Source organism: Zootoca vivipara, chromosome Z1 (genome assembly GCF_965207765.1).
Source record: "Zootoca vivipara chromosome Z1, rZooViv2.hap1.1, whole genome shotgun sequence".
NCBI lineage: Eukaryota > Metazoa > Chordata > Lepidosauria > Squamata > Lacertidae > Zootoca > Zootoca vivipara.
Window position 1 is genome coordinate 5156398 of NC_142583.1, and position 15844 is coordinate 5172241.

Below are 15844 nucleotides of genomic sequence, written 5' to 3' on the forward strand. Positions count from 1 at the left end.
GCCGGCATGGGACGGGGCTTTGGAGAAGGCGCAGCGCTTCTCCGAAGCCCCGTCCCATGCCGCTGCCAGTACCCATAGGAATGCATTGATTAAGTTTCAATGCATTCCTATGGGAAACCACGACTCACAAGACGAATTTTTCGTAGGACGAATTGAGTCCTGGAACGAATTAAATTCGTCTTATGAGGCACCACTGTACAAATCTTCTAATTCCCTTTCCTGTTGGCCATGTGTTCCATCCTTATCTTTCTTTTTTTAAAAGTTTCAATTTCTTGCTTTTCCATTCTTTTTCCAGAAGTGTTGCAGGAGGCTTAGTGGCTTTTTCCTCTTGAGTTCATTCCAAATTGCGCACAGAGTCCGTCCTTCTCCAACATCATAGTTTCAAGTTTACCTTTTACTCCTTCAAGCAACAGTATGGAACCATCCTCTAGGAATGGCTAAGCATCATCAATATTTTTTTTCCATGAGCTATAAATCTTCAGCCATCTGTATGGAACCATCCTCCTGATCTTGCACATCATCACTGGTATTTTCCCCCAGGAGCTATAAATCTTCTCCTGCCTCTGCTTTGTCCAATACATTTCGCCATATCAGTTTCTGCAACTCCATTCTTAATGCCTTGAATTGATCGTTAAAAAGTTGTTGTACAACTGCAGCAGTCAGTAGGGATTTTTTTTTTACATTTTTTTTCAGTCCTGGGTGCTTTAAAATAAGTTTACACAGCCCTTGCTCAGATAAGAGGAGGAGGCCATTCTGGTCTGTATCACTGAGACCTGGGTGGGTGAGCAGAGTGGAGTACAGGGCAGATTAGAGTTAGGGAGGAGGAGTTTCTGTTTTAGCAACACCTGGCAAGCTGCTTTTAAATCCCAACTTTAGGATTTCAGAGAGCCTTGCACGTGATGTCAAGTATCCATGCCTTCCATAAATCTGTGTTAATGATCTGCAGATCTAGTAAAAACTGCTGGCACATTTGCAAAGCTAAGCAGGCAATGCGGGAATCTCAACACAGCCTCCCATCCAATTTTAAACCATACTGGGCCCTGATGGTAAATAGACACATAGAAATGTAGAGCTGGAAGGGACCCTGGGAGTCATTTCTATGAGTCTATTTACCATCATGATTTTTACTTAGGATGATATGAAAACCAACAAATCACAGAACACATTCATAGACACAAATTTGATGGTGCTTTTGTGAGGATTACTTGTAGAATGATCTGTCTGGATCTCTGCCTCAGATCCATGTTTTTTCTTTGTATCATGACAGTGATGGCAAACACATGGTTCAGTCAGCGGAGACAGATGCGATCTGTAATTTTATGGTTGGTGCAGGGGGGTGGTGAGGGAAGGCCCTTTAGGGAAAAACAATGCCATTTCAATAGGACGTTTTCTCTTCTGTACCTCCTACCCCTCCTACACTGTGCTTTCCTCTCTCCTCTCGTATTGTTCCCCTTTCCCTCCTAGTCTCTCAGCCATTCTACCTTTTCTTCAGCTGACAAGGTGCCAGTCTGAGCTTTGAAAAATGCATAGAGGTGAAAGAGGAAGTTGCGGAGAGCATCACTCTTTCAGCTCTACGTACTTTTTTTTGGGTGGGTGTGTATGTTGGATAATGACCTTTGCCATCTTTTGTGGGAGGCAGGACTCAGAAAGTTTTCAGGTGCTATAAGGGCACAACACTAGTGACCTCAAGAGTTGATGCATGGGAACTGTGAGACAGACCCCTCATCCAGCCTCACCAAAAAACAATCCATGCCTAACAACTTGAGGAAGGAGGAATCAGGTGTGTTTGAATGACTGCCTGTTCCGCTGTCTGCTAGGAAAAGGAGCCCTACGGTATATTTCAGTAAGTTATCCTTTGCACACATGGAAAAGACTATAATTGCCCTAGATCAAATATAACAGCTTGCCAAAACAATAGCTGTTCAAAATCTATAACATGAATACAATAAAAGCCGTGACTGTGTTTCTGCCTTATGATTTATCACACCAGAAGTAAATGAGGGGACTTTGAGCGTAAGGAGTCTACTCCTTTGCCAGCGACAGCTAAAGAGGCTGGGGAAACCCAGCCAGATGGGTGGGGTGGTATGTATAATAATAATATAATAGTAATAATATTAATAATTTCATTATTTATACTCTGCCCATCTGGCTGGGTTTCCCCAGCCACTCTGGGCGGCTTCCAACAGAAATATTAAAATACACTAATTTCTTAAAGATTAAAATCTTCCCTAAACAGGGCTGCCTTCAGATGTCCTCTAAAAGTCTGGTAGTTATTTTTCTCTTTGACATCTGGTGGGAGGGCGTTCCACAGGGTGGGTGCCACTACCGAGAAGGCCCTCTGCCTTGTTCCCTGTAACTTGGCTTCTCGCAGCGAGGGAACTGCCAGAAGACCCTCGGCACTGGACCTCAGTGTCCAGGCAGAGCGATGGAGGTGGAGACGCTCCTTCAGGTAGTAGTAGTAGTAGTAGTAGTAGTAGTAGTAGTAGTAGATAGAGCCAACCTTGATCCAGATGGGTGTAGTTTTCTCATTTTAACCTCCATAGTGGAAGCAGCTGAGATGAGTATCAAGGCATCCCTTTTTCCTAATCACACTTCATACAGAGATGAGAGCTGTACAGTGAAAGCTTTAGCTAAAGATCGTTCGTGATGGAGCGAACTATGAAAGCAAAACCATGTTCTTGTCCCAGCAGGGTCCCTGTGCTTCTGAAAACTGTTGTCTGTCATGCAGAATAACAGGTGCAGTTCCTGCAGATGCACAAATAGAGGATGGGGAACCTGGCTTGACAGCAGTGCTTGTAAAAAGGATCTAGGGGGTCTTAGTAGACTACAAGCTTAACATGAGTCTACAGTTAAGCAGAAAAGCTATTATTTCTGCAGTGATTTTTATTATGATAAATTGAAACAGCTGATTTACAAGCTCCACCCTCCCTCCAGAACCCCATGAAAAGGTTCAAGAATGGCCTCCCTTTCCAAGATCATGACAGCAGGGCAAGGGTTAAGCCAGGCTGTTGTAATGAAACATAATTTGGCTCTATGAAAAGCGCTCTATGCTTTGTGACTGCAGCTGCCTCAACTTCTTGGGTTTTAGTGCCTTTATTGGCCTGCATAAGATCTTTGGAAAAGATGACAATTGCATGCTGCTCAATAGAATGGGATAGCACTGACCAGCTTTTCCTGTAACTTTTGCCTTTATTGCATTGAACTAGGCTGCATTTCTAAACCCATATGCAAAGAGTATTTCCATGATGCTTCTTGATGTAGTAATTGGTGAAGACAACGTTAGGTGACAAAATAGCCCTCAAATTGCTATCTGGTAGTATTTGATAAGTCAGGTAGTACTGTAATCTGAAAGACTCTAAATCAGATGTCTTGCTCTCCAGCTAATCTATAAGCATATTTACTGTAAGTGCTAGCTTGGCCCTGGGCCAGCATCTCAGATTTGCAGAATTTTTGCACACTGTTGAGATTTTTCCTGTAGATTTGGTCTAATTAATTTTAATTGCTGTAATTCAATGAACCTTTTTTAATTGCAGGGTTTTACTGTAGCCAAACAGGGTGCATGTTACTTCCCAGTTGATGTAAAAATGTTGGCATATTGATACATGGGGTATGATTTAGCCACATTAAACCACTTAAATCTCATTAGTTTAATTGAAAATGCCTTTAGTCAGATCCTACAGAGATGTTATGTTCATGTTATGTTATATGCTCCCCTGCAATAAATGGGAATGAAACACAATAATCCTGGACAGCATTATGTTTGTTTAAGGCTTTCTTTGATCAAATAGTTAACTTTCATTTTCCCTTTTATTTTGTGCTTCAGAATATTGAGGATAGTGACTATGACAGCAGTGGGTTCTACATGGGATGGCACTGACTGCCGCTTGACGTCTTAATATTCAATGTTCAGAGCTGCTTGGCAGTTCATATATTGCCAATATAAGAATACGTACTTGAAGCCATGTCGAAGAAAAGCCGCACAAAGGCAGAAAAGGACATGGAGACGGAAGCTGTCCAAGCAGCAGCGAATGAGGAATTGCGGATGAAATTGACAAACATTCAGATTGAATATCAGCAGGAAAAAGGCAAGGTATGTAAGCTTAATGCTATGTGGAGGTATGTCCAGCTGAGCAATGAGCAGCTCTCACACCACCAGGTCTTAGAGGAATTTAAAGAAATGAAACACTCATCAAACTTGCATACAGTGTTTTCATAGCTTCTCCTTTCTGGAAAGACTCTCCCTGCTCCTGCCAACCTAGCAGTTCGAAAGCACGCCAAAGGGCAAGTAGATAAATAGGTACCGTTCTGGCAGGAAGGTAAATGGCGTTTCCGTGCGCTGCTCTGGTTCGCCAGAAGTGGCTTAGTCATGCTGGCCACATGACCCGTAAGCTGTTTGTGGACAAACACCGGCTCCCTCAGCCTATAGAGCGAGATGAGCACGCAACCCCAGAGTCGTTCACGACTGGACCTGACGGTCAGGGGTACCTTTACCTTTATGCACATAAAACGTCATGCACTTCAATGGCTTATGTGTTTAAGCTGTGGATTATTCACTTCAAAAACTCTTTAAGACCCTGTTGTATCAGCTTTACTCAGGAAGATCTGTGTAAAATGCTGGGTCTTACTTTTTTGTTCAACTCTGGTTCGCTAAACTGGAGAAATAGAAAAAAAAAACCTTTTCAAGTGCTTGCTCGCATGTCCTACTAGGTTATACATGTCTAGATTTAGGGGTCTGCTGCTGGCATCCTTGCCTCTTGTTGCAGCTCTTGTTTTCAAGGCGACAGCTTTAATTATTTACCAATAAACTTTTAGAAAAAGCTCCTTGCTAGAATTATCCTGCCCTTTCCTCCTTGCTTTTTGAGAAATAAGTATTTCGCCTTTACAGCAGTAAAAGAAGGCTTGCTGCAGCTGTCACAAAGATGAGTTTTAGATGATTGCTTAAAACATTTCTGTTTGCAGAAGCATTCTCTGAAGTGTTATGTGATAAGGTATTAGTTGTGTATTATCCCAATATAAATTCAAAACATGTACACAATATTGTGAAATCTTAAGGTGTCGACAGCTTAGGTATTTTGATTTGGCAGTATATACTTTAGTATTGCATATAACAAAATAATAAGCCACTCACTTAAGAGAATTTTATCACCCTCTTTTAGACAGGGTCTTGCAAGTTGGTAGCTAAGGGTTTGTTTAAATACGGTAGCTGGTTTATCCCAACATGGTTTCCTTTATACAGAAGCTTTTGGAAGGACCAGGCATGAACACAACCTGTAAAAAAAAACCTGCTTGTTCTTTTAGTTTTGGGAAAATATCTGTCTGTCATTTCACCTTGATCAACAAAACATATTTTCTTAAGAGTGGGTATATTTTGTAAGTGATCTCTCCTGTACATGCCGTGGGTGACAGGTGCCTATTAAGCAGTTTAACCTAGATACAACCCAACTAAAGTTTGACCAGAGTTAGGAAGCTGTGAGTGCAAGGAGAGCTGAGAGCACTCATTCATGTCACATCCCAGGCATCCCCAAACTTCGGCCCTCCAGATGTTTTGGACTACAATTCCCATCTTCCCTGACCACTGGTCCTGTTAGCTAGGGATCATGGGAGTTGTAGTCCAAAACATCTGGAGGGCCGCAGTTTGGGGATGCCTGCATCAAACCATGGTTTGGTATTGCAAGAAGCCAGGCCCTGTAGAACTGGAATTGCTGTCATATTTGCCTAGTCAACAAAGCTTAGAAAATAAGAGCTGTTATTGCACGTGTATGCCACTTAATGTTTCTTCACACTTCAGTAAGTCAAAGAAGATAATGTTGGTGCATAAAATAATATACAGTAAACTTCCTCTGCTGTTTAGGCACTTATGTACATATTCAGAAAGCTGAGATTTATTAATGATGTGTGTTTAGCCAATTTTATATATAAATGATGGCTTTGAAACTATTTTAGTGTTTTAGTTGCCCCTTAACAGATGTTCTTTGCATGTTCATGGAGTATGTGCAGGGGGCTCTGCCAAGATTTCTGATGACACAGAGAGCCCTCTGTACGTTCAACTGTAAATGTGTGTGCTCTTTACAGGTGTTTTAATGAGTGTGAGTAGGTTGGGGTAGAGTTTTCTGCTGCAGTGCCATCCTGCATCACCACTGAATGAGCAAACAATGCTTGTAAGGACTACACTGTTCATTGACTTCAGATGGCAGGCTAGGCTTTGCCAGTGTGGTGTAGTGGTTAAGAGCGGTAGACTTGTAATCTGGGGAACCGGGTTCGTGTCTCCGCTCCTCCACACGCAGCTGCTGGGTGACCTTGGGCTAGTTACACTTCTCTGAAGTCTCTCAGCCCCACTCACCTCACAGAGTGTTTGTTGCGGGGGAGGAAGGGAAAGGAGAATGTTAGTCGCTTTGAGACTCCTTAGGGTAGTGATAAAGTGGGATATCAAATCCAAACTCTTCATCCAGAATCCCGTCTTTGGCTCTCCCACCAATATTAAGTACCTTTGTCTCTAGATTGTTCATTAGCATAGGGATATATTTACAGAAGCCAAATGCAGTAAGGTGTAATGTTGGGCATGGAAATGGTCTGTTTCTAATAATCCAGTAGTTTTTGCTTGCTGTCATGTTTTGGGGCTGCCTTGAATTTTTGCTGTTTGTCCTTGCTAGATGGCCATGCAAGTAACCAGTTGCCAGATTTCCCCCGTGTTGCTTGTTAGTCAGCAAAATTGGGAAGTGATTATAGTTACTATTTTTCAGTTATGCTGTTCCCCTCTTGTTTCGCTGGTATGCATAATGAGTAATTGTGGGGAACGCGATTGGGCAGAGAAATTGCCAACTTCTTGAGGCTGGTTCACATAATACATCTTTTGTCTGTGCAAATATTGCATGGTGTTCATGCTTACGGACAAACATAATAACCCATTTGGGATGTAATGATAAACAAAGGTTTATTGTGGCATGTAGAAGCCTTGGGGTTATGGGCTCCCCCTTTGCCATTGCTGTGAAGGCTGTTGGCTTAGTTACCCAGAGTTTAGCATTGTGGTCTGAATGGAACCTTAAACTGTACAGTAGTTGAGATTAACTATATTTAGTTTGTTTCAGCTAAGTTAAGGCTAACTGCAGTTTGGAGTCAAGCATAGCTCTTACCTCTTTTTTTTTTTTTAAATACATTTTATTCCGATTTTCCAAATTCAACAAATTAACAAAACCAATCTTTTATACAAAATCTTATATTCACATCTTTTACCTTGCTCCGCCGAGCTATGACTTCCCCCCCTCCCTTCATGCGGTTTTCTTGTTAATTCCCTTTTTTGCAGTTCCTTTTTTAACATATTGGTCAATTCGTAAGGTTTATTTTAATCCTGCGAGAGTTTTTAATGATCTACAGTTTTTCTCCATATAGTCCACATATTTACTCCAGTCCTTTTGAAACCTTGTCTCCCCCTGGTCACGAATCTTGCATGTCAATCTAGCAAGTTCAGCATAGTCCATCATTTTTATCTGCCACTCCACAATTGTAGGTAATTCCTGTAGTTTCCATTTTTGGGCTAACAAAGTCCTAGCCGCGGTTGTTGCATACATAAACAGTGTTTGATCTTCTTTTCTAATCTCTCCTCCTATTATTCCTAACAAAAATGCTTCTGGTTTTTTTGGGAAGGTATATCTAAACATCTTTTTCAATTCATTATATAAACTTTCCCAAAATCTTTTAACTTTTTCGCATGTCCACCACATATGATAAAATTCACCATCTTTCTCTTTACATTTCCAGCAACTTTTATCACTCATTCTATACATTTTAGCTAACTTAACTGGAGTTAAATACCATCTGTACATCATCTTATATACATTTTCTTTCAAGGCAGTACATGCTGTAAATCTTAAAGTTTGATTCCATAGTTTCAACCACGCATCATATTCAATATTATGCCCCAAATCTTTTGCCCATTTAATCATCACTTCTTTTGTCAACTCATCTTTTGTATACCACTCCAACAACAGATCATACATCTTTGTCAAAAGCTTTGTTTTGCCTTCTAGCACTTCTATTTGAAATTTGGATCTTTTATCCTCAAAACCTATTTTTCTATCTTCTTTAAGCACATCATTTATTTGATGGTATTCTATCCATCCTGTTAACACTCCTTTAATGTCCTCAAAAGGTTTTAAACTCCATCCTTTTTCAGTTTTCGTCAAGATTTCCTCATACGTGGCCCGCCTCTTTTCCATATTTACTTTCTTAACTGTTAATACCTCTGCTGGTGAGACCCACCAGGGTGTTTTAGTCTCTAACAGCCTTTTATTTCTTTCCCACACCTCGTACAGAGATCTTCTTATCACATGATTCGTAAACCCGGTATGTGATTTCTTTTTGTCATAACATAAATATGCATGCCATCCAAATCTATTGTTAAAACCTTCCAAATCTAACAAGTCCGTATTCTCTAGAGTTATCCATTCTTTTATCCAACAGATACAGGACGCTTCGTAATAAAGTCTCAAGTCTGGCAGGGCGAATCCACCTCTTTCTTTCTTATCTACCAAAATCTTATGTTTTATTCTAGGTTTTCTCCCCTGCCAGACAAATCTTGATAAAATCTTTTGCCACTCTTGGAATTGCCTCGTACCTTTAACCACAGGTATAGTTTGAAATAGGAATAACATCTTAGGTAATACATTCATTTTTATTGTTGCAATTCTTCCTAAGAATGACATTTTCATATTAGTCCATCTTTCCAGGTCTTTCTTTATTTCCTTCCATACTTGTTCGTAATTATCACTGTAAAGATTAATATTCTTTGCTGTCATCCATATTCCCAAATATTTTACCTTTTTAGCCACGTCGAGTCCATGTTTTAACTGTAATTCCTGTTTTTCTTCTTTCGACATATTCATTGCCATAACCTTGGTTTTTTGTCTATTTAATTTGAATCCTGCCAATTGACCAAATTTCTCCATTACTTCTATAGCTTCTGCAACACTTTCCTTTGGATTTTCCAATGTTAAAACTAAATCATCTGCGAAGGCTTTCACTTTAAATTGCTTTGCACCTACCTTAATACCTCTAATTGTAGATAGGTCTCTTAATCTGATCAATAATATTTCCAGGACCATGATGAACAATAACGGTGATAAAGGGCAACCCTGTCTAGTTCCTTTTGTGATTTCAAAATATTCTGTTAGGGTGTTATTAATTATCAATCTTGCCTTTTGCTCTGAATAGATCGCCTCGATCCCATTCACGAATGTATTCTTCCCAACCATTGATTCCAAATTCCTCTTCATGAATTGCCAAGATATATTGTCAAAAGCTTTCTCAGCATCTACAAACATCAAGACAGCTGGTTTATCTATCTTGGTCTCCAGATATTCTATTACATCTATTATGTGTCTTACATTATCCTTTAGCTGTCTACCAGGAAGAAAACCAGCCTGATCCTTATGTATTATTTGATTTAAAACTTCTTTCAATCTCTTGGACATTATATCTGCAAAGAGTTTGTAATCATTATTCAATAATGAGATTGGTCTATAATTTTTGACTTCTAAGCCATCCGTATCCGGCTTTGGGATCAATGTTATGTATGCCTCTTTCCATGTATTTGGGATCTTTCCCCCCAACAGAATATCATTCATCATTTCCTCTAAAACTGGAACCAACAGTTCATTCAGTACTTTATAATATTTCGCCGTTAAACCATCTGGTCCTGGTGCTTTACCTTGTTTCATTCTCCCTATTGCTTGTTGTAATTCTTGTGTCGTTATCCTGTTATTTAGCTTTTTCCTCTCTTCTTCTGGAATTGGTTTCAATCCATATTTTCCTAGATACTCACTGATCTTCTTCTCATCTTCTTTCTTTTTGCAATACAAATCCTTATAGAATTTTTGAAAGGTTTTCTTAATCTCCTTTGAATCTTCCGTCGTTCCTCCCTCTGTTTTAATCTTAGTTATTATGTTCTGATTTTGACGTTTCCTTAACTGCCAAGCCAACAGTTTTCCTGTTTTATTCGCCGATTCGAAATTTCTTTGTCTCATTTGTTTTATTTTCCACTCAATCTCCTGATTGATCAACATGGAGAATTGTGTCTGTAACATCTTTATATTATTCTTTATTTGCTGATTCTCGGGTTTATCAATCAGGTTCTTCTCATTTTCCATGAGACATTTCAAAATTTCTTCTTTCTTCCTTTCTTTCTTTCGTTTCAGAAAACTGTTTTGCTGTATTAGAAAGCCTCTCATCACTGCTTTACTTGCATCCCATACCATATCCAGTCCGGTATCCTTGTATAAATTCCAATGAAAATAGTCTTTCAGGGTCTTCTTAGCTTTCGAGACCACCTCTTTATCATCAAATAAATCTTCGTTCATTCTCCACCTGAAGGACTTTTGGTCTTTGTTTTTCAATTCCATGAATATAGAGTTATGGTCTGACAGTGTACGTGGTATTATCTCTGTTTTACTCACCCTGGGCACTAGTTCCTTGGAGATCCACATGTTATCTATCCTTCCCGAACTCTGATTTGGTTCTGAGAAGAATGTAAATTGTTTAGTTGTAGGGTGCCTCAGTCTCCAAATATCCACTAGACCCAGGTTTTCTACTAGTTCAAAGAAGGATTTTGGTAATTTACCTTCATTCTTCCTTTTCTTGGTCCTATCCAATTCTGGCACTGTCACTCCATTGAAATCGCCCATAAGCATTATCTTTTGATCCATATATTCAGTCAACCTTTCCTCCAGATTCTTGTAGAATTCAGCCTTATTTTCATTCGGTGCATAGATTCCCACCACTAACATTTTTTCTCCCTCAATCGATATTTGAGCCGCGATTATTCTTCCTTCTTCATCTTTAAAAATCAATTTCGGATCTAATTTCTCCTTTATATACAAGACCACTCCTCTCTTTTTCTTTTCCATCGAACTTATAAACTCTTTACCCAACCTTTTATTTTTAAGAATATAACTATGTTTTTTTGCCACATGTGTTTCCTGAAGACAAATTATATCCAAATTCTTCTTCTTCAAAACATGATCAATTTTATTCCTTTTAGTCTTATTATTCAAGCCATTCACGTTCCAGGAATGTAACTTCAATGCCATTTTACTTCCTACTATCAGGAAGAGCAGAAAATTATTTTACTAAACTTGGTCGGGTTCTTTATTTAAATCCTTATCTTCTTCTTCTTCTTCCTCTCTCTCTGACTCTTGATCTTGGTCTTCTTCCTCTGCCTTTTCTTCTTCTTCCTCTCTTCTCTTTCTCCTCCTTCTTTGTGGTCTTGGGTCTTCTTCCTCTTCCGCTGTTACTTCTGCCAGAACAGCTAGTTCTGGGTCCAACTCTCCCAAAAATTTTTCGTACTTCCTCAAGAATTTTCCGATATCCTGTATACTTGTCAGCACATGTCTCTTCTCCTTATAATGAAACATCATTCCTTCGGGGTATTCCCATCTATGTTGAATTCCATTTCTCTTAAGCAAGGCCACCATTGCTTTATAATTGTCGCGTTTTTTCAAAAATCTTCCTGGTATCTCTTTAAACACAATTATAGGCTTACCACTGATGATTAGCTTGTTGGTGAAACTCAGTCTTAAAATCTCATTTTTCATCTCCATTGTATTGAATATCACCACACAATCACCAGGTGCTTTCCTTGCTTTGGCCTTTGCAGATTTCACCTTAATTCTAAATACATTTACAATTGTCTGACTCACTTCTTCATCTGTTTTTCCCATCCATTTTGCCAATTCAGCAATTATTCTCGATTTGATATCTTCTCCCGTTTCTTCAGGAATACCCCTCAATTTCAGATTCAACTGTCTTTGTTTCATTTCTATCAATGCCAAATTGTCAAGCATTTGTTCATGTGCCTTATCCAGTTTTTTCACTTTGTCTTTCACTTTATCCGTTTCCTTTTTAACCTCTTTTACTTCTTTTTGTGTCTTCTTAATTGAATCTTCCATTGTTTTGGATCTCACTGACAGATCTTTTATCTGAGTCGAAAGCTCTCCCACCGCTCCTTCAATCTTCTTGTCAATCTCTCCCAATTTCTTATCCATTCGCTGTTCACTATGTTTAAATTCATCTTTGATTTTTTGCCATAAAGCTTCTAGATCTTTAACTTCTTCTTGTTTAGAGCCTCTTCTGTCTTTCGGTGTGCTTGCCGGCTTCTTTTCCTCTTTACCTGCCATTTTTATTCAGGAGGGAAACAAAAACAAACAAACAAAAAAAAAAGCAAAGAAAATCCCCCTTCTCACCACTAGAGGGTACTGCTCAAAATCCCAAGTTCCTGCAATACCCAATTTACCCCCAGATGGCGCTATACTTTGTCCCAACTCCTGAGTATGTATATTCCCTTCTCCACCACTGGGTGGTATACTATCAATTCTCAGTCCTCTTTCAGTACTTTTCCACTCTCAGTGCATAGAAGGATTGCAGATTGCAATTCCCCTTAACTCAGTCCCTCCTTAATAAGCTCCTTTCCGCTTCTTACTCAATTGAGTTCACCTTTAATTTCAAAGACCTAAAACAAAGAAGCCAAGTCCCGCAACTCTTCAGCCACTTGCAGGCTTAATCCACATATAGAATCCAATGAGACCCAAAACAAGTTAAAAGCTTCAGCCACTTGCAGGCTTAATCCAATTAGGGATAGTAAAGACCCCAGATCTGCATTTCTAAAGCTGTAAATCCCCCTCTTCAGCCTCTTGATGGCTCAATCCAAGATCGGCCCCCCCTTCAGAGCTCAAAGTTAGTGTAGGAATGCTCTACTTATAATTGTTTTAGAGGTCAGCCTTCTCCTCCCCCTTCTTCAATGCTGCAGCAATATTTAAACAGCTTTCAAACAACTCAAAGCCGATCGTATTTTCTGGGCTAGAGCACAGATAATACACAGTATCTAATTAGGGAGAGTAGAGACCCCAGGTCAACACTTCTAAAGTTGTAAATCCCCCTCTTCAGCCTCTTGATGGCTCAATCCAAGATTGGCCCCCCCTTCAGAGCTCAAAGTTAGTGTGAAGATACTCTAGTCGTAATTGTTTTAGAAGTCAGCCTTCTCCTCCCCCTCCTTCAATGCTACAGCGGTGTTAAAACAGCCGATCGTATTTTCTGGGCTAAAGCACAGATGATACACAGTATCTAATTAGGAAGAGTAAAGACCCAAGATCTGCATTTCTAAAGCTGTAAATCCCTCTCTTCAGCCTCTTGATGGCTCAATCCAAAATCGGCCCCCCTTCAAAGCTCGAAGTTAGTGTGGAAATACTCTACTCGTAATTGTTTTAAAAGTCAGCCTTCTCTTCCCCCTGCTTCAGTGCTGTAGCAATATTAAAACAGCTTTCAGGCAGATCAAAGCCGATCGTATTTTCTGGGCTAGAGCGCAGATAATACAAAGTATCTAGATCACTTGCAGATCCACCACCAAGATAGAGACAAAGTATCAATATAGAGTCTTTAGGTAATTCTTTTCACCCCTCAAAACTTGCCTTGTTACAAAATAAACAAGGACTTCTGCAAAACTCACTCCGCAGGCAGACAGTTTCACTTTCCATAGCTCAGCTCCTCCGATTTTCTTACTGCGCCATTTTCTCCCGCTGCTGGGACGGGCCCCGTTTTTGCGCCCCACAGCTTCACAAATCCGATCTCTAATCAGTAACCAATTATCTCCTCCGTCTTTTGACACGGATTGTTTATAATTTAAGAGAACTTGCTGCTTACCATCGGAAGCCAGAGACTGCGCTTAACGGAGCCAGTGGTCTCTCCCCTTTCGCGCCCGCAGCTCAATCCCACGCCCGGTTCCCAGGCTATAAAAACCTAGAAAAACCAGGCGTAGGAGGGCACGCTGGGCACAGCTGGGTGCCACGACCCTCAGGGTAACCCCCCCTGAGGTTTTAGAAGTCCGCAGAGCCTTTGCGTGACTTCAAAGCGCTCCGTTAAGCTCGAGATTCCCCGAGAGGCTATCTCGCACTTCCTTTGATGTCCGCAGCTCGCCGGAAGCCGCCATCATAGCTCTTACCTCAAGTTAGTCTAGAACAGAAGTGGAAAATTCCAAACCCTTCTTCCCATCCATACCAGAGGGAAAGCGGGGAGGGGAATGTTGCAGCAAGCTTCGGGTTTGTGCCTGTGCCTGTAACAATAAGCAAGGGCTTTTATCATTCCAACCAGATGAGCCCAATGTGGGAGCAAGAGATCACAGAGATCACAAACAGCAGTTCTCATGATGATGATGATGCTCTCTGGAAAAGTGCCTCTGATTTTCTGATTCGCGTGCTGTGTTGCTATTTCAATACATTGCCCAGGCTATCTTTCATTGTGGGTACCTGTGTGTATGTTCTGATTTACACAGGCATTTTTCTAAAATAGTTCTACTTCCTTAGTTTTAGGGACTTTCAAATAGATTTTAAAATGTGCTGCTTTGTTCGTATCTTCCCCCCAACATAGGGCTTGTCCAAACTGGGCCTTATGGTGAGTTTGAGGCTGACTGAGTCCAAGATTTCTGAGCATCGTTCACATGAAGCTACACTCAACCAGAACCCATTCTACTTCTTTTGATGAGTGAATTTAGACTTCCCCAATCCTGGGAAAATCAGGAGAGCAAAACAAAACCTTTGTAGTCAAGGTGGCATCAGGACTTAAAAGAGCAACACGGAATTGGCTTTTTGGTTTGTGAAACTGTGAATTGAACCGTGTACATCCATTCAAGGAGCAGCAGGGGTCTGTTCAACCTGGCCTTTCTCTTGATCCAGCAGGCTCTTTGCATATGCATAAAACTGAAAATAAGAATGAAAAATGCACCTCTTTCCCTGGGAAACTGCATGAATCTGGCTCTGTCCACTACTGGAATGGGAACCCTGACAGCTTTCTGCTGGGGTACTGTGGCCCTTGGACTGAAGAGCTTCACTCCAATGTAAATCCTTGTAGTTATTTCCACTATGTGCTAGTGCACTATGTGCTGCACACAGGAAACTCTGGTAAATAAATGAATTGACCATTGAGGATTATACCTACTTGGTCCATGCACTGCACTTAAATCCTCAATGAGTCCAGTAATTCTGAAGAGGATTTGGTGCAAAGTGATGGGATGTAACTGAAAGGTAAATTCGTGTTTGTCTAACATTTGGAAGTAGTGAAGTTATTGAGATGAATCACTGGTTCCCCTTCAGTACACCTTTTGGGACCGAATGTTTAGGAGTATTCACAAAAATAAAACACTTCTGGCTGGGATTTCATTGGTTTGCTTTTAATTGCTGTGCTTGTTCCATTCTGCAGAAGGGAGTAGCCTTTGCAGTAGCACTAAACTGGTGAGGATAAGTTCTTGCATTTCAATGAGCTTACAAGTGAAAAGCTTATGCAAGGAGGACTGTAATGAGATTGCCTTACTTCATTGAAGGTAGTATGGGCCCATCAGTAATCCTATTCAATCAGAGGAGGCCTTTGAATGTTTGTGTTTAAATCCTCCTCCTATTTATTAAAGAGCTAATAATGATGAAGAAAGTAGTGGAACAGTACGGTAGGACTGAATTTTTATTTCATTTTTAGGATCTCACGAGTAAATTTTATGACCCAGTAGATTCCGAAATGCTTAAATGTATTTCTTGTATTCTGTAATCTCCTTTTCTGAACATCTTACTACAATCCCCACCCTTCCTCCAGTCCTGGCTATCATTCAACTGCCTTCCTATTAGCTATCCTGCTATCTAATTTCTTTGCAACATCTGCTGAGCTAAGGCAACCTCCACGCTCATCACCTTAACTATCATTAACAACTAATAATAGAAAAAGAGTTAGTAATTCCGGCACTGTGCTTTGCTTATATGTACGTGGAAACTGTATGTCAGGCATAGGCAAACTCGGCCCCCCAGATGTTTTGGGACTA

General features: G+C 40.4%; 1 protein-coding gene across 2 annotated transcripts in view; it reads left to right on the forward strand.

Moving 5' to 3' along the window:
* Positions 1 to 3827: 3827 nt before the first annotated feature.
* Positions 3828 to 15844, forward strand: part of JAKMIP1 (janus kinase and microtubule interacting protein 1) — an 86654-nt gene continuing 74637 nt past the window's right edge. For both annotated transcript variants that reach the window (XM_060279034.2, XM_035113222.3), the window contains exon 1: positions 3828 to 4090. In XM_060279034.2, coding sequence (XP_060135017.2) covers positions 3962 to 4090 — 129 coding nt within the window. In that variant the 5' untranslated portion in view covers positions 3828 to 3961. The remainder of the gene's footprint in view (positions 4091 to 15844) is intronic.